The sequence below is a fragment of the Bos taurus genome, chromosome 16, assembly GCF_002263795.3.
Source record: "Bos taurus isolate L1 Dominette 01449 registration number 42190680 breed Hereford chromosome 16, ARS-UCD2.0, whole genome shotgun sequence".
NCBI lineage: Eukaryota > Metazoa > Chordata > Mammalia > Artiodactyla > Bovidae > Bos > Bos taurus.
In genome coordinates this window covers 69187304-69206709 of record NC_037343.1, presented here as the reverse complement: position 1 = coordinate 69206709, position 19406 = coordinate 69187304, and the positions used below count along the sequence as shown (strand labels likewise).

The window sequence follows — 19406 nt, the reverse complement described above, 5'->3', positions numbered from 1 at the left end:
TGCTCCACCACTCAGTTGTGTCCGACTCTTTGCGGCCCCAGGAACTGTAGCCTGCCAACTCCTCTGCCCATGGGATTTCCCAGGCAAGAATACTGGAGTGGGCTGCCATGTCCTCCTTCAGGGGATCTTCCCAACCCAGGGATTCAACCCACATCTCCTGAATCGGCAGGAGGATTCTTTATCACTGAGCCACCTGCTTTTCAAGTTCTAGTGATAAGGAGATTTTTAAACCTTAGTTATAAAAAAAATCCTTTTCTCCACTTATGTAGTTGTTTTTAGCTAAATTTTAAGGTGATCCTAGTCCACAGTTCTCTAGTCATGCAGATTAGACACCCCCTCTTTTATTTTTCCCATGGCTAAAATACTAATTACAATAATGTGGTATTAACTGGATTAAATGATCCCGCTAAAGACCCTTTTAGGAACTTCCCTGGTGGTCCAGTGGTTAAGACTCTATGCTTCAAATGCAGGGGGCACAGTTTTTGAGCCCTGGTCAGGGAATATCCCATGTGGTGCGGCCAAAAAAATAAAAAGTAAGACACTTCTGGCTCTCAGAGCATGCTAATACTTCACATACGCTGACAAAACCTAAAACCCTAATCTTACTGGCACTCTATTACATTTACACAACCTGTTTTTTAACCTGACAGCAATTTCAGGGACTAAAGGAACATGTTTGTTCACCTCTGAAACACTACCATGCAACTTTCTTTGCTTTTCAAAACCAAAGTTCCCACAATGCATTACCCTAACAATTATATATCAGTCATACTCTATAGCCAAGCATGTGCCCAGTTGCTCAGTCACGTCTGACTCTTCGCAGTCCCATGGACTATAGCCCATGAAGATCCTCAGTCCATGGAATTTTCCAGGCAAGAATAATGGAGTGGGTTGCCACTTCCTACTCCAGGGGATCTTCCCCACCCAGGGATAAAACCTGCATCTCTAGCATCTCCTGCATTGGCAGGCAGATTCTTTACCACTAGCGCCATCTGGGAAGGTCCTAGCAAGGGGCCAGCATATTAAAGAATTCTGTAAGTGCTTGGGTAAAATAATTACTCCCTAATAAAGGGTACTTGTTCGCAAAAATCACGGAAGTCGAGCAGTAGGGCAAGGGCTTAACCTCTTCACTCTGCAAAACAAAGAAACAGGCCCAGAAATGTGGGTTGACTGAGGCCACATGGACAGGTGGCCAGGGCCTGGTGTCTCTAGGCGTCATCACTGAACCCACCTGACCAAAAAACAAGAGTTATTGGAAAGGATCACTCTAATACAGCACAACCCAGGCTGCCCTAATCTTCAAATTGAAGAATGAATTCGTCAAACACACCTTCGTGCTGGCGTGTCTGGGCGAGGAGAGAGCGACGGAATCCTAAGACTACAGAGGATGAGTCACACGTTTGACGAGCCCAGCGCTTACCCTCTCGTCCATGGGAACTCGGGTGGCATCGACGCGACTCTCCTCCCGCCCTGAGCCCCGAGCAACTGAGAGTCCGTTCAAGGTTGCCAACATCAGTGGCCTCTTCTGCGCCTCCAGGCCTGCCATCTTCTGCTTTTCTAGATTCTTGTGGCAAGAAAAGGCATGTTCTCATTGTTCGTAATACCAGGAGAATGCTGGAATGTGTTTTAATCTCCCCAAATCTATAACTCCCCAGCCAAGGAATGCAGACAATTACCATTAGCAGGGCAAATTCAAACACAGCCTTCCCCTTCATTCCCACTGAGCCTGAGGAAGCCGGTTCCTCTGGGCCTCCTGAGCGTTTCTTTAAAAATGGAGTAAAGAAACACACAAACAAGAGCAGAGACTCTACACAAATACACCCTGCCATAGGGCTCACAAAAAAGCATGCACAAGTCACCTTAGGAAGGTGAGCACTGAAGGAAGACAGGACAAAGAGAAACAGAGATTCACGAATAATCAGAGCTCATCACAATGATGGGCCTTTTAACGCAGATTAAATGGTAAAAAGCTTAGAAAAACTGTTGCATTCTTTTTTAGATTTTTTTTTATTTTTTAAATTATGTAAGTGTGATAACACATTTATAGGAGACTTGGAAAGTACAGAACAAGGTTATATGCAGCTCCATTACATATTACAATTATTTTTTTAAGTAGCAAAATTAAAGATTTTTACTTGCACTTTCAATATCAAACTCTCAAAAATCAGTAGAATGACTATATAGAGAAGCCGAAGGACATAGTAGAAAAACTGTCCCATTGATAAGTGGATGGATACATAAACAAGTAGAGAAAAAACTGCCTTTCCAAGTTCACACTCAGAGGGGCTAAGACTGAGGTATTAACTCTATATTGAATCTCTCTGGACCCTGGGATATTATCCCCAGAAAGGGAGCTGATGTAGTTTAACAAACTCACTAATACAATAGCCTGGAACCACCTGAGATGACCCCCCCGGCAGGATCCTTCATGCTTCATCCAGAAGACCCACAGGAATGGACGCCATGGCTCCTGGTGACTAAACCACGGGAGAACATGATTTGGGACCACGCAGACCGCACGTGGCCCTCGTTTATGACTTTGTGACCCTTCTCTGGCCTCACCTGCACAGACGCTCTGAAACTGTTGGGCCCCTGTTACTTCGTCTACAGCTGTGCTGTCCCACTTCCTCTAAGCTGACTGGGGCGTGAACCAATCTCCAGTTGCTCACTTCAGGCAACAGGAGCATTTTCCACCCAATCATTTTGTCTTAGAAGACAAAAGGACAGAGGGACACTATAAAGCACAGAAACAGATGAGTTTTACAGAGTTTACAATTTTGACCCACAGTTTGCAGGTTCGTTTGGTTGCCAGAGATGAAGGAGTGATCTTACTCCGTTTATTTTTTATTTTTTTTCAAATCTTCAGGTTTTTTTCTTAGTCTGTCATTTAGCAATTTACTTCCTAAAGTGTCTTGATGGAGCTATGGTATTGGTAGAGGATAGAGCACCTATTGTGTGTGTTGATTCAGTTGTGTCCAACTTTCTGATCCCATGGACTGTAGCCTGCCAGGCTCCTCTGTTCATTGAATTCTCCAGGCAAGAATACTGGATTGGGTAGCCATTCCCTTCTCCAGGGGATATTCCTGCCCCAGGGATCGAACCCAGGTCTCCTGCATTGCAGGCAGATTCTTTACCACCTGAGCCACCAGGGAACACGCTGCAAAACAACTATACTTCAATTTAAAAAAAAAAAAAGAATGGAGCCCTGGCCTTTGTGAGTGATGCTGTCAATAAGATGCTTGGTCCCGTGACAGGACTAACCCATCAGATAAGCCGAAGGAGCATCTCAGAGGAGGATTAACTGTGAGAAAGTGAGAAAGGGCCAAAACATATTCTATTCTTAAGAATGATCCTGGTTTCTCAACCCTGGGCAGACTGAAAATTCAGGATTTAAATTTGGGGAGTTTTGTTGGTTTACTTACTTACTAGTTTGTTTTTGTAAGGGAGAATTTCCTCCCTGCCTGCTGTTATCTCTTTTAGTTGAGAATGTTTCACTCCTCTGCAAAATTTTGAGAGAGCAATGATTTTTTTTTTGGGTAAACGGTCCTCAGATCCTTCTGACACTCCTTCTGCTTCCCTCTCACCTGCACCATAAGGTGACCCCAACTGGACCCAAAGCAAAAAGTAACTTACTTGTCTTTCCTGGGAAAGGATTACTACCCAGGGAACACTGAAACCCCAATGATAAACTATTTCTCTTAGCTCCTCCTCATTTATCCTATGAGCTTGTTACCAGAGATCAGAAATAATGAATTCAAAGATCTGCTTTGGCCTCCCTCTCTCCCCAGTACCTGACTGGGGGTTAGGGAACCACAGACAGTGAAATGTCTTCAAAGCAGCAGCAGGAGCCATGCAGAAGGTGCTATCCACACCACAGGCCTGAACTATCCATCAAGGGGACAAGCAGCTCCAGAAAGGGGGAGAGGGTTGCCTGCAGGGCAAATTCTCACCATAGCTGTCTGCTTCCAGTTCCTATTTAGTGACATTTTCTCATCCTAGGAAAGCCTTGACAGCCTTCTCTTAGCTAGGCCTAACAAGCCAGGCAAAAGCTACCCATGATGGGCACCAGAGTAAGGCATCCGAGATGTGGGGAGGTCACTGGGGTGAGTTTCTTCAGAAGGACAATGGAGACCCACCCCAAGCTCCAGTGTCAGGGGCCAGGTCGCCATCTTGCCTGGCTCACTGAAGACCCTCCGAGTCCTCCTCTGAGGTCGGGACACCAAGGGTGGCTGCCCTTGAGCTCACGAGTATGTAGGATTTGGGGAAAAATCAGGGAAAGGATTTCCCTAGCAGTCCAGTAGCTAAGACTTTGTGCTTAAAATATGAGGGGCAAGGGTTCAATCCCTGGTCAAGAGCTAAGATCCCACATGCTCTGCGGCATGGCCAAAGAACAAAAAAACAATTTTTTAAAAAAGGTAGACTTTTTAAAAAATAAGGGAAAATGACATAGGGCCAGGGTAATGATGTTACTGAACTAGTTAAGAGGCAAAATCGGCTGTTCACTATTACCCAATGGATGGGATGGGAGGACACGTGGATAAAGTGAGAAAGGCCTCTGTTTGCTCTGTGATAAGGCATGAAGCTCTATATGAGGAATCAGTGCCGTAAGTATCAGCTACAGGCTTCTGTTTGATACAGGTAACAAGAGGATGAATATGACCAAAGTGAGGCTAGGCAACCACGTAGGTGGCAATAAACAGTCAGTCAGTAAGGGAAACAGCAACGCCACATGCTTGGACTGATGAGTTCTTGATGCTGAGTTGTGTGAAAGGGGCCTGAGGCCCAGAAGTGCTGAAACTCCCTTTCTACCAATGATTACTTTTCCCAAACGTGGAAAGTTCTCCCCAAGGCACCCACCCCCACACTTCATTCCGTCCCCCAGCCAAACAGTTTTATTTGCCACAGGCACAAGCACATCTTTCACAATTTCCCTCCAGGTTTGCGAAAGTGGAAAAAGTTATGCCTGTACCAAATTCCTAGCAACACTCACTCCATGGATGGCTAAAACTGTGAGGCTGAGAATGTTCTTGAGGTTTGTCTAAAGCCGGAACATTGCTATGGATTAGATTCCTAAACCTAGGGACTTGGCTTTCTTAAAACTTTGGCTCTTTACTATTCTTTCCAAGTTGATTCCCACTGCAGAATCGGGAAGACTTATACATGAAGAAAGTTCGATGAATTCCCTCCAAGCAAAATGTAAGTTACAACTGCGCTGGAGTTCCTAAAATAAGCGCTGGCTACCTTATGACCCAGATGTGGTACATGCAGAGGAGAAGTCAATCTGGGTTTGAGTAGTTATAATGAGAGGATTATTTTTTTTAAGGGAGTGAACATCTCCAGGACAAATAGCACTGGTATTATAAGACATTTGGTAAAGTAGCAACGACAATCCAGCAATCTCTCATTAGTAAGATGTAACTCACTTTGGTGCTCTGGGTGTGCAACTGTTACTGCATACTTTTGCTCCGGCAACATAACTAACCTTCCAGAGGAAACAAACTGAAGAAGAGTGACTTATGTCTAATATTAGGCATTGTCAAATGTTACGCGCGTGTGCGTGAGTGTATGAAGATGCCTGTGTGAGTGCTTGATAGAGTAAGCTCAATGGTGAATTCAAGCTCAACTGTACGTTTCTGAGTTTACTGCAATTTTTCATAGATTTGTGCTGACCATCTATTGAAAGAGGATCTGAAAATGAAACTGGACACACCAGGACCAACACTGATGAGCAGTCCTGACATCCAGATCTGCACAGAAGGCTGTGCTTCGAAGGGAGGCTGCTCTTTAAAATCTAACTGGGGAGAAACTGCTTTCCCCAGAGAAAAGCAAAATGCCAGGAGATGGAGGAAGGTGAGCTTCTGGCAGCTCAGGCAATGGGAAATCTGACCCTGAATACATACACCAAAATGCTGGCTTAGACACTGATCTCAATACCACATACCTGTACGATCCTAACTTTGTCACAGCACTCTGCCCCAAGCAGGCCTATGAGAAGCCATGAACGAGAACGGAAGGAGCAAAGAACAAAGTTTTGTGAAATGAAACCCCACCTGTTTAAAATGCAAGTGACTTTTAAATTCTATCACATGTTTAAATCCTCCCATATTCCCTGATAAGCCTCATGCTTTCTTCTGTGCCCAGAGGAGGGAGGTGCGCCTGAATCACCAAAAAGGAGCAGAGAGGGTGCTCCGGGGTAGGGGTCAGGGGGGGACCAGCCACTTTAACCATCCCTCCCAAGGTGCCCCCCGGGAGAGGCGGCCACTTACCCGAATCATCATCTCTCTTTCTATAATGCTGTCCTCCAGGGAAAACATTTCGGACACAGGTCTCTCCTTGACAGGCTCTTTCTTGACCCGCTCCTTCACGCTCGTCAGGTCAGGCTCCGAGATGGATGGCCCGAGAGAGGCCCCGTTGACGGCCAGCTGGTCGGCCCGGGAGACGCTGATGGCCTTGGCGGGCCCGTGCCGCAGCAGCCTGGCCCGGGCCACAGCAGGAGGCAGGCACGCCTGGTCCTGCCGCAGTGCCCCGTTGCTCACACTTTTCCGGGGCCCGGGGTACTCGGGTGGGGGCTTGTTTGGAATCCGGGCCAAGGCGGCCTGTAGCTGGGTGCTGTACTCCACCTTCTCCCGGAGCACGGGGATCTGGGGCACCGGGTCGGGAGCCTCCTCCTCCTCCTCCTCCTCGCTCTCGCTGCTGTGGATCAGCATGGTGGCATCCGAGAAAGTCTTCTTGTGGTGGTACTGGGGGAGCTGGGGGACCTCGTGGCTGCCGGGGCCCTCCTCGGGAGGCCCTGGCTCCCGTAGGGTGCTGCGGCGGGCCATGGGGATGTTAAGCGACTTCAGGGTCATGGCTTCCATGCCCCTCACCATGCTGCTCATCGCCTCCAGGCTGTGACGCTTGTGCACTGCACCATGGTGCTTGGTGGCCGTGAGGGGCTCGCTCACCTCCTGGAGGGACTGGTGCACCACCGGGGAGCTGTCCTCCTGGAAGGTCTTCACGGACAGCTGAACCTTGCGGGTCACCAGGTCAGGGCTGCTGCCGCTGACGTATTTGTGGCGGTGGCTGGCGAGGTCCGGCGTGCTGGTGGCCGGCCGGGGCCGCGGGTAGGGGGGCGGCGGCCGGAAGAGATAGTTTTTGAGCACGTGGGCTGCGTTGTAGCTATGGGCGCCCTGCAGCTGCATGTTGGCCAGCTCTGGGGTGCTCACTGTGTGTGAGATGGCGCTGGGTCCCCCCGGCTTGCTCGGCACTGTGGGATTCGTGGGGTTGAGCTGGTCTGATGGGCTGACCAGTTTGTTCCCGTAGCCCCCCTGGGGCCCATAGGGGATCGTGTAGGGGTGCCTCTCCCGCATCTCGGGCTGGCTGTACACCAGGTCCTCCGGCTGGTTGTAGGCGTGGGTGTTGATGATGTTGAGGTTTCGCAGGGACTGGCTCTGGCTGTCCGTGTGCACGACGCCCCTCTTCATCTGCCGCATGACCGTCTCGTAATCGGGCGTGGGCCGGTAGGATGGTACGATGATGGCGCTGTGCCGGTGGCTGGGGATGTAGTCCGCCCGCATGATGTCACTCCCAGGGATGCTGAGGTTGGAGGAGACGGGAGAAGCCTGGATGAAGCTTTGGGAGCAGCTGAGGGAGTTGACGCTGTGAACGCTACACACACTGCCGCCGTTGGTGACGGTGCCATTTAAATAACTTAAGTCCAGGCTGTTGTGTGAGTTGCAATACAAGGCTTCTTCATTCCCATGGAAGATGCTGTCTGCAAGAAGTCAAACAGAGGCCCATGAACCTCCACGCCATCCTGCTTCCATCGAGTTGGTCCTCACACTCATGGGGGTAATTTTTAACTCACAGAAGTCATAAAAAGGGAAATCCCATGGTCTCCACCCACATATTCCATAGAAAAAACCCAGCAATTTCTTGGGCAAGATGCCAACATACTGAAAGAGTATTTTAAAGCACACTATAAAGAAAAAGTGAATCTAAACAAATGAAGCTAGGTACACATGGAACTGTTGTCAGCTGGGTTAAGTTCTTGATTTGGCCTGAGGTTTTAAATCAGGTACCAACAACGGTCCTCACACTGGAAGACCGGTCCCTCTTGTGCAGGGCTCAGTGACAGAACTGGATATTTGGGCCAGGAAGTGAAGAACTTTGAGTTCTTGGAGCTGATCTTCCTGACTGCAATGGAAAAACTCCCTGTATCCAAGGGACTGCCGAGCATCAATCAAGACACAAGGCAAGTAACACAGTCAGGATGTCAGCAAGCAGGGCTACTTCATTATGATCAGCAACCAGTGGAAGGCAAAATAAGACTCAGGAGTGTAATTTTAGCCACTGTCTAAAACCCGCCTCTAGACTTGGTTTCATCACCAAGGTCAATTTCACATTAAACTTATTAATACTTTAAACAGGTACCTAAAGAAATAGAAGATAGTGAAGGACAGGGAGGCCTGCCATGCTACAGTCCATGGGGTCACAAGGAGTCAGACACGACTTAGCGACTGAACAACAACAATAATAAAGAGAATAAAAAGCAGATTTCTAAAGTCAGGACCATTCTATGCATCCAGTGTTCCTTTAACACACACACACACACACACACACACACACCCCTTGGGAGGCAAGCTCTCACAAACACATTTTTCTGTGGGCAAAATATATTCGTTTGTACATTATAGACTTAAGCATGAGCAGAGTAGAGGAATTCAAAGGCAGAGAAGGTTAAAAAACAGAAAAGGTGACTGAAAATACTCGGCTGCCTAAAGAGGAGAGGTGGGAACACAGACAAAATGAAATGATAGAGGCAAGGAAAACTAGAGAGACAGAACTCTGCATTTATCCACCTCTAATGGAGTTTGGTGCCTTCCCATAGAAGCAGGGTAACTTTTGCTAGTCTGCTTGTAAAAAGTAGTGTTTTATTAAATTACGTTATCTTGATGATCTTAGTTTCCAGGCTTGCACTTTGACAGTGCAAGAGCTAGCCTACGATAACACAGAAATGAATTATCCTTTACCCCACTGTCAACATCCGGTGTTTAATCCCATTCGTTTTCTAAGATGCAGTTACTGAAATGATCACGGAGCACCGGCTCCAGAGTTAAGACACTGATTTTCATATCCAAGCTCCTCCAATACCCTTTCTGTATCCCAGTTTCTGTAGCAAATGGAAATAACAACATCAACAGTACCTATCTCCTGGGTTTATTTTGAGGATGAAATGAGACAATGCAGTGCAAGTACTTAGAACAGTGCTTAAGGAAAAGAATTGCTCTATAAATGCTCATCGTTAGACCATTATTGAAATGGGTTTTTTTTTCCCATACATTTTGCAGGGGAGTGTTTAGAGAGACAAGGAACTAAAGAGTTTAACAAGTGCACTGAGAAAGAGACTAGGGGAGAGGCGACAAATGAGAGCTAAGATGAGGGGCTGAGATTATGTGTGTGTTTCTTTCAATTATTCTGGACGCCTGTGTTCTCTGTCATGAAAACCTGGCTGACTGTTACAAGCTCTCTGACCCTGGCAAGGAAGGTGAAGAGTCTTCCGCTGGGCTTAGCTGTCACTCTCTTCTCTAACCCACTTTCGAGGATGAGGAGGAAGAGAAAGGAACTCGCCTTCTGTCTTCCCCCAACTCCTTCCACATGCAATTCTGGGGAAGTTTTCGTCTCAGGGGTAAATGGTATTCCGTGACTCTCACAAATCCCAAACTGCTGCCATTCAGACCATGACAAAGTTAAAATAAAAGTATTGCTGTCACCTAAAACAAAATAATCTCAGTACTGATCCCCAGTACTCAAATTCAGGTCTTAAGAAGGGACAGCAGCAAGCCAGCGTTACCTTGAGAAGTGTGTGTTTCCGAGTAGTGTTCGCCACACTGGACGTGCATGGGAGGCAGGATGTAGGGCTGTTGCCGGGGCTGAAACAGAGAACACAGCACACGTGGGAGGTCCCGCACCAAACCGCTCAGGAGCGCCAGCCCGAGCACATGACGGGCCCCACTGCTCATCCCTGCAAAGAGACGTGCGAGGGATTCTCTGCCCTCCTCCCTCAGCCCACCCTCTTCTGAGCATCTGCACCCTCATCTCATCAACAAGCCTCAGACTGGAGACACACAAAGCGGGGACCGGGGAGGCTGGTTCAAGGTGAGAACGAGGCTGCAATCAGCATGAAGGCCCTTCATTAGAGCCTATTTTCTAACACCCTTGCAAAGTTCCCAGTGCCATTTTTCAAAGGAATAACTCAGAACACGCATATTATTATGTGCCACCTAAAACATAATGAGAGTCGAGGGGAAGCCTGTTTCCTTCTATTCAAAACTGGGTCCCTCCTAAAGCCACAAGCTTGTATCCTTCGGCATAGCTGTACCGTGGCCCAAGTTCACGTTGCCACAGCAACCTCTAAGCTGGGCCCACTTGCAAACGTATATAATCTGAAATGGGGACCCATAACAGTAAGTTTGCAATTCCCGAGACCACTTACTGACCCTCCCCCGTTGCAGAACCAAATGTGGAAAGGTCTTGCAGAGAACCTTGCAGGTGTAATCATCTACCCTTTCAGTGAAGACTCACTGCCCTAAGACTCAAACATGGCCATTTACACTCAATCTGAATAACTGCATGTTGCAGAGGAGGGTAAAACTCTTAGAGAAAACACCAAAATGCTTAGACAGTTTTACTACTTGGGGAGCCGACAAAGGAAATATGATTAGTTGCTAATGTGGTCTAGAGGAAGTCATTTAATCTTAGTAGGTCTCAGCTTCCTGTCAATCAAATCAGTCTCCTCCTTCCAATATTATCCATTTTATTTAGATATTGGGGTTCCACGTAAAAATATGTTTGAAGAAAGAGTTGTAATGCTAAAAAAATAAACTTTAAGCTTGTAAACCACCAAACCGGATGGTCTCTTATATTTCTATTTGATTATCTTTAAATTTGTCTTATAGACATTGGTTTAAATATTACTGCTTTGGGACAGAAGTTGAGATCAAACCAAAAAAACCATACAAAGCCAGCAGGGGTCACACTTTCTCAGTATCCCTAGACTGAAGAACACTCGGCAATATGAAACTGGGTTGGTAACTCATCTACTATTTGCTTTTCTGCAAATAATGTTTATGTACCAAAAGAGGAAATAAAGAAGATATAATGACCAGAAATCCAAAAATTAAAGAGAATCAGAAGAGAAGAAATAAAAATGGAAACCAATCTAATACAGTAGTTAAGGGTATCGGTTGTTCTAAACATTCCCAAATCTCTCTTTGGCTGGTCTTTGACTAGCAGTTTAAAAATATTTTTCCTCTTTTTGGTAACACCTAATTCAACTCAATTTTTTCCATGACTGGATAGCCAGTTTTCAGGGCAACAAAAAAATACAAAAAAAAAAAAAAAAGCCAGCAGGGAAGGATTCATACAAGAGAATAGAAATACATAGCAAGGCAAAGTTGGCTCATCCTGCCTTCTCTAGCTTTAATTTTTTAAAAAAGAAAAATCCTACAAGTAAGTGACTGTTTATGAAGCGACATAAGTGTATAAGCAATACAAGTGAGAAGTAATAATAGCAATTTTCCAAGTACCATTTCAGGATTGTATTATTTATTCTATCTCTTTATATATTTCAGTGTATTATTCTGTTTCTTTCTAGATCTGCTAAGACAACAACAAATTAGATGCCACAATATAGGAGGCAGAGGAGCAAGAGAAAAACAACCACCCGGAACCCTGGTTATCAGCTAGGAAACCCAAAGGTGAAGTTATCTGGCTTTACTCTCACTCATCCCAAGGAACACTTGCTGACACGGTTTAATCCTAAAGGGCAGAGGAAGGGGAGAAGCCAGGAACCTGGCTTCCTGCAGATTATCTGCATCCGAATGAAACAGGAAAGCCTCTGCATCTTCTCCAGATAATCAGGATGCGATCAAATCACAAGATGGCCCTGAAACACTGCTTCCCCTGGCATTTCATGGACACAAGTGAACATTTATCTCACTAGTAAAGACCCGTGGACTCTAAGGAAGGGAAAAGGGAAATAATATCAACAAAGGAGAAGAATAAAGAAAACAATGCCAGGAGGAAATCCGTTGCTGCTTCAGGGGAGAAGGCCAAAGCAACCCACTACATCTCCAAGGACTTTCTGTGAGAGATCACGCGTTGACACAGAGAATTAATAGTATTTACACATGGGTTCTCAGGAATTATTACGTGATGATAAGATGTCCAAACTCTAGCATTCTAAGAATTCATGTGAATGCATTTTCCAGGAAAAAAAAAAATTCCTTAAATAGTTCCTTTTAAATAACAGGTTAAAGATGTCCTATAGGATATATATCATGTATAAAGAAAAATTTTATTCTCCCATAAATTCAAAGGAACTCTTCACCTACAGACATTTAAAGGTCACGTGTTTATTTTGATTTTGTGTAAAATAAATCATAACCTAGAATAAGTTATTTCCTTATTCACATGACAATGAGTTGTTTCCTTATTCGTATGAGGAGACCAGTTTTTTGTGTTTTTTTTTAAGGCTAACAGTAGGTAGAAAAGTACCTCAACTCAAATTCTGTTGACCTTAAAATTAGAAAATTAATTAACCTTAATTTTCTTCCCCACTAAATATTCTATCTGAGACCATCAACTAGACTCCTTCAATATTTCCTTCAAGGAGTCATTTTCTGACTAGTTTATTGAACTGTCTGTGGCAGTGAATACAAAAGAATTTGCCGAGATTATAACTGATGACATGTCTACATGTGCAAAAATCAGGAACAGTGATAAAGCAAGTGGGGAAAATAACACACACAAAGTAAGCTGCATGCTGAAGGACTAAGATCTCATCGGCCTGGAATAAGACTCCCAGGGGTGAACCTGGGGTCCCATTTAGAGAAGTGATGGCCATGGGTGTGCACACCCCACCTGCAGAGCAGACTGATGTCCTTCTGCGTTCTCACTAGATTTCACCTGGTCATGATGCCCTGGCCACCCCTCCCCTCAAAATCAACCACAGAAGGACACGTGAACCCCAGCGGTCAGAGGACTTGATAACTGAAGATGTCATACATACCAGGGAAGACCGGCTCCAGGTGGGCTGGCGTCTGATAGGGGGTGGAGAATTGGATTGTCTATACGAAAAGTTGAAAAAAATGAGGATGGTTATTCTTATTTACCATGTATAAGATGACCTGATAGATGAGAGAAGGAGAAGAGGGGAAAGTAGACAAAATGGGTTAAGAATCACAGTAGAACAGGGACTTCCCTGGTGGTACAGTGGGTAAGAACCCGCCTCCCAGTGCAGGAGACACAGGGTCAATCCCTGGTCCAGGAAGATTCCACATGCCAAGGAGCAACAAAGCTTGTACACCACAACTACTGAGCCCTCGTTTTGGAGCCCTCAAGCTACAACTACTGAGCCGAGTGTCACAACTACTGAAGCCCGTGCACCTGGAGCCTGTGCTCTGCAAAAGGAGAAGCCACCACAAACAGAAGCCTGTGCATTGCAACGAAGAGTAGCCCCCAGATTGCCGCAGGTAGAGAAAGCCTGAGAGCAGCAAAGAAGATCCAGCCAACCTACATATCAAATAAATAAGAATTATGGTAAAACAAAAATATTTTCTATATCTGGTTGGTGAAGCCAAGACAATTTTAATTTCCTTTTTTGTTCTTGTTTTATTTGCAAAATGTTTGGAATAAATGATATTTTCTAATGTTTTACAAAGTAATATGAAAAGAATGAGGCTTCTTTCTAAAGATGAATTTCAAGGGAAATAAAAATCAAAGACCATCTTTTAGAGGTCAGAGAACAGAGACCTCTGGAGAAGGATACTGCTCAGATGATGCTGATTTCATAAACTCCAGAGACCTATCCCAAGCCTTCATGTAGCCCATGGTGAGACTCTAAAACTGCATACAGAGTTTACTGTCTATGTAGGGGATGAGGGTGTTTTTAGAGAGTCCCAGTTTTCATCAGATATGAGAATAGGAACCTCCCATACCTGGTTAGGAAGAAGAAAGGAATGGTTATTACAGAAGTACAAAGGAGGACAGAGTTTCCTTAATTTTCAATCTAACGTGATGCTCACTTGCATAAGAAGAAAAGGACACAAAAGAAATACAAATACTCAGAAAGTTTTATAATAAAGCCACTTGCTAAGATATGGTCAAACAAGAAGACTATAGTGATATTTACTTCTCAAAATAGTTTTCTTCTTAAACCCACCCTATTGAAGTCAACTATAGAATTCTTGTTAATTCAAAGACATCTCAACAAATAAAAGGCAGTAGCAGAAAATTGCAAAGATGTGACCTAGAGGGAATCTGTTCAAAAGAATGGGGTGTATGTGTGAGCATACAAAGGAATGATGTGTATGCACAAAAGAATGGGGTGTGTGTGTGTATGTGTGCGTGTGCATGCGTGCGTGCAAAAGAATGGGGTGTGAGTGCAAAAGAATGGGGTGTGAGTGCAAAAGAATGGGGTGTGTGTGTATGTGTGCGTGTGCATGCAAAAGATGGGGTGTGTGTGCAAAAGAATGGGGTGTGTGTGTATGTGTGCGTGTGCATGTGTGTGTGCAAAAGAATGGGGTGTGAGTGTAAAAGAATGGGGTGTGTGTGTGTGCACATACACAAAAGAATGGGGTGTGTGTGTGCACGCGTGCAAAAGAATGGGGTTTGTGCATGCACGAGAACATGTGTATGCAATGTGCATTTATAACATAGACATGGCTGTTTAAATTGCTGCTCCTGAATCAGTGCTCTTCTGTTTACGTTTGCACACTTTGTTTGCAGACCTGATAGAGTCATCCTTTGATATCCAAGGAGGAGTGGTTCCAGGACCCCTCAGATACCAAAATCCACTGATGCTTTTGTGTAAAATGGCATAGGATTTGCATATAACCAATGTACATCCTCCCACACACTTTAAATCATCTCAGGCTACTCATAATACCTAATATAATGTAAACAGCTGCCACTACAAAGGAAATTCAAGCTTTGCTTTTTGGAACTTTCTGGAATTTTTAAAAAATATTTTGATCCACAGTTGGTGGACTCTACGGATGTGAAACCACAGATACAGAGGGCTGACTGACTGTACTATCAAATATACTTTCAGACTCCAAGAGTGACCAGTGGCAGAGACTGGCTTAAAAGAGTCTCCATCATGTAGGGAACAAAGTCTGCCAGGACCTGATCCTCCAGTTTTAAAGCAGTGCCTTCTACAGCAGGATCTGCTCTAGGACAGCGTTTTCACACTCTTGGATGTGTCCACTGGGGAAGCGGGAAAGCAGTTCTTCTCTTGCATTTACATCCCTGAAGTTCTTTGAAACAAAATTAAGCACCTTGGGCGCCCCAACTGCTGAGGTACTCTGCTGAGGAATGTCTTTTGAAGGCAACCAGAGGAAATTCAATGATAGCATGAGCCAGACACACTCTATCCAAGGTCAGGTCACGGTTAAGTTCTCTCATCAAACTCTCTTTATCATCCCCATTTCCAAATTAAATTGAAAACACACACATGGATTTGTGACATCTATTAGTGTCTTCCAAGTCTTCCTCTAATTACCCTGGCCTCTCATTTACAGGCGGGTGACTTGACCCAGAAGCACATGCAGGGTTAGCCAACTGTGTGAGTGCCACGGGGCTGAGGATGACAGCAGCTTCTTCTCTTTCAAGTTGGCTCATCACTCCGCTACACGCTTCTGAACACACGCTACATCTGACACGAAGGGGCGCCCTGGCAAATTGGGAACCGCTCGGCTCCTCCAAACTCAAGGTGGAGGTTGGAAAGGCACTGATGTTGGCCACTCCGTCCAGGAAGTCAAGCATTCACAGTCAATTTGCAAATCATTTCCCCCTAGGCATATAGGCGACACCAGACGGTCTTCATCATTAAAGCTCTTTCCCTCCCGCCTGGCTTCAGCTTGCCCCTTTAGCTTCTACAAGGAATGAGGCGAAAGAGTGAGCGGAAAAGGTGATCTACAACGTTCTGAAAGCGTAAGAATTTAAGCTGGAACGAGCCATCCAGGGAGCAGGTGGATGAAATGTTTACTTACTCGGTGCAGATCTTGTTTTGTTTGTAAAATTTGTGCCGCGTAGCAAACAGCCGAGATATGTACTTGGCATTCTCGATATCCTCCTTGGAAAAGAAGAAATAAACACTTGTTTGTATATGCATTTTATTACGATTCCTCTGGGCAGGGACATGTCCCTTCCTCCCTTCACGTCAGGCATAAAATAGCCGCCTGAGCCACAAACCAACATGCTGAAATTCAGCGGCGGTCACGTTGACGAAGCCCACCAAAGAATGTTAGATGATACTGCGTGCTAGAGAATCCTTTATGTCCATGGTGCTGGAGTTACACTGGTGATCTGGCGTGTCTTTACATATGCCAAACCAAGTGCTTTGCAAATCAATAAATGAATCAAGGCAGAGTGTGGCATGGATATCTAACAGAGAGGTGCGTGAACTGCCTTGGTTCTCAAGAAGGCACTCAACTGAAAGGCAGTCACCAGTTTGCTTCAGATCAGCCTTGGGCTGTGATGGCAAAGAAAATCCAAATAAGCCAAACGAAAGAAAATACCACACCATATCATCAGAGCTGACTCGTGAAGGGCATGCCAGACATTGTGATCTAGCTCAAATAAGACTGGTGGAGGAACACAAAGCTTAGAGTAAAACTCAGCTTGGAACCCTGGCATTGTGAGCATCAGGTCACCAACACCGCTTGGAAATGAGTGATGGCAGCACTGGGCACGTAATGGAAAGTTATGGGTCTGTTAGACTATTTATTCTCTCATGACATGGAGACCAAGGAAAGCATATCAGGAGCTGAGAAGTCAGACCGCCAGTGGCCTGCGGGACCGTGCCTTCATTGTCTGTTTTGTTTACCGTGTGAAAGAGGGCAGTCTCCTCTTTGTTGACGAGCTCCACCAGGATAGTCGACTTGTTGTGGGTGATGTTTCCCATGTCATTCCACCTGCGCAGAAGAAACCCCACAGTGTTTGCCCAAAGACTTCCCAGACATTTATGACAGCACAGGAGGGTCATCTGCTATGACCCTGAGGCTCTGCTGAGCCTCACTTTACAAATTATGGTTTAGCTGTATTTTAAAAAGCTAAACATTTCTTCCTTTAAAGCAGAAATGGAAATAAAATGCAATATTCATCTACTTAAATAGCTACACACCACCTCAACATTGCTGTTTGATAAAGTACACTTTCCCTTATGAGCTAGGAGAAAAATATGCAAGAGACTTCTGCTGCCTAGTTTTTCATATTTTCAGATGGACAAAGTCTTTTCCATGAACCCCATTTTCAATGCTGGGAGAGCAGGTCATTTAAAAGTCATGTGTGGAGTTCCCAGGAGGTCCAGTGATTAGGAGTCCAGCCTTTCACTGCTGTGTGCCCCAGATCACTCCTGGTTGGGAACTAAGACCCCACAAGTCACATAGGGCAGCAAAAAAAAAAAATAATAAATTAGGTATTTTCAGGACCTAGGCTGAAGAATTCACGGAGATTCTGTGTTGCAATGTACACTACAGATTTGATGATGCCACTTAGAAAAAATGCTGAGGGAAGGTTCAATGTGCCTACATTTTTGTGATCTAAAGACACACACAGACAAATTTCCTTCCCTTTCCTCATGGAGATCTGACCTAAAATGGGATACACAGAGAGAACCACCAGACAAGGGAAGGTAAAGCTCCTGCTTCCCATTCTATTTAGAGCCGGTTTCTAATCACCTCTTACACTACCTGCCCTTCACTCTGCTCCCCAACCTATAATTCCCTGCCCACTGCCTTTTCCTCTCCATCCTGCTTTTTTTTTTAACTTAAAAAAATTTTTTTTTGACCATGTTGTGGCAGAATGAGGGATCTTAGTCCCCCAGCCATGGATCCAACTTGCACCCCCTGTAGTAGAAGTTCAGAGTCTTAACCGCTGGACTGCCATGGAAGTCCCCTTCCATCCTGTGCTTGCTCATGCACTCCCTTCTCTGCCTGCATGATTCCTTTAAGACTCCAAAGCAGCCACCTTCTCCAGGCAGCCTTTCCTCATTCCCAACCACCTACACGCCAGGAAAGAGCCGGGTGTAGTCCTTTATCAGTCACCACATTGTATCACAGTGGTTTATGTCTGTGATCAGGTTCCTAACTAAACCAAACTCAACCACAGGACCCGTGCCTTGGGCAGAGATTCTGCCTGCTTTATCTCTGTATTCCATGGACCGAGTGCATCTGGTATAGGGCACACGCTAGATGCTTGCTGAAATAATGAGAGTAATGATGTTGCCTCCTCTCTGTATAACGGCCAGTTCTTTTATCAGCTCTCTAGGTAGACAACTTTCCCACTTTGGAGATGAGGCAATTCGGGTCAAAGGGGAGGAATCACCCTTATCCACTTGCATGCATTGGAGAAGGAAATGGCAACCCCTCCAGTGTTCTTGCCTGGAGAATCCCAGGGATGAGGGAGCCTAGTGGGCTGCCGTCTATGGGGTCGCCCAGAGTCGGACACGACTGAAGCAACTCAGCGGCAGCAGCAACCTTCCTTATCAGCATGAGTTCTATCGATGCCTTTCAGGTTTTCCTCCAATCACCCTTCTACTACACCAATGTCATCTGTGTTTATACACATCTACAGGTAGTCTGCAAGCTATCTGCTAATAGTTCCATAAGATCACATCTACATGGCCTCACAGCTACATGCTCCTTACTGAGGGTCTCAAAAGAGAAAAGATATTTGATATTCTCTGGCTCCATTCCCTCAAATAGATGGCCAAAATTCTGGATCCACTCCTCACTCCACCATATGACTTCACCTTTAGTGGCAGTTAACAGGACACTATAGTAGCAGTAAGTTCACATCTTATAAGGGTTTCAAGGCACCATGCTAAAGGAAGTGTGCTGGAAGCAGTTCCCAGGGAAACCGAACAAAACCCGTGAGGGGCTTATTATGAACAGTGAACTTTCAAACTGCTATTTTCGATTTAATCCAGAGTGCCAGAATGCAAAATCTATCTGCTTCTCTTCTCTGGACTCAAGCACTGATTTAGCTACAGAGAACTGTGTGGGACAAAAGGCCTGGATAGCTTTACCTGGGCATAAAAATGTATAGCTGCAACTCTGCCCATATTTATATATTTTGCTCAATTCGTTGCAGGTATATGAGTCCTGCAACATGTCCCAAAGTCAAAAGTGAAGTCGCTCAGTCGTGTCCGACTCGTTGCGACCCCGTGGACTGCAGCCCACCAGGCTCCTCCGTCCATGGGATCCTCCAGGCAAGAATACCGGAGTGGGTTGTCCAAAAATCAAAAAGCTTATTTTGTAGCCCCAAAGCACTCTCTCTCCACTTCTCCTTCAATAATGTCTCTATTCAAAGAGCAAAAGAAAACAAATGGACAAATATAATGGCAGGGTGGGGACCTAGGA

At 45.4% G+C, this 19406-nt stretch overlaps 1 protein-coding gene across 3 annotated transcripts in view; it reads right to left on the bottom strand.

The window, feature by feature from the left end:
* PTPN14 (protein tyrosine phosphatase non-receptor type 14) overlaps positions 1 to 19406 on the bottom strand; it is a 196201-nt gene that overhangs the window by 23980 nt on the left and 152815 nt on the right. For all 3 annotated transcript variants that reach the window (XM_005217361.5, XM_059875392.1, NM_001192499.3), the window contains 6 exons: positions 16871 to 16958; positions 16035 to 16117; positions 13052 to 13109; positions 9833 to 9911; positions 6267 to 7753; positions 1421 to 1564 (listed from right to left, as the gene is read on the bottom strand). In XM_005217361.5, coding sequence (XP_005217418.2) covers positions 1421 to 1564; positions 6267 to 7753; positions 9833 to 9911; positions 13052 to 13109; positions 16035 to 16117; positions 16871 to 16958 — 1939 coding nt within the window. The remainder of the gene's footprint in view (positions 1 to 1420; positions 1565 to 6266; positions 7754 to 9832; positions 9912 to 13051; positions 13110 to 16034; positions 16118 to 16870; positions 16959 to 19406) is intronic.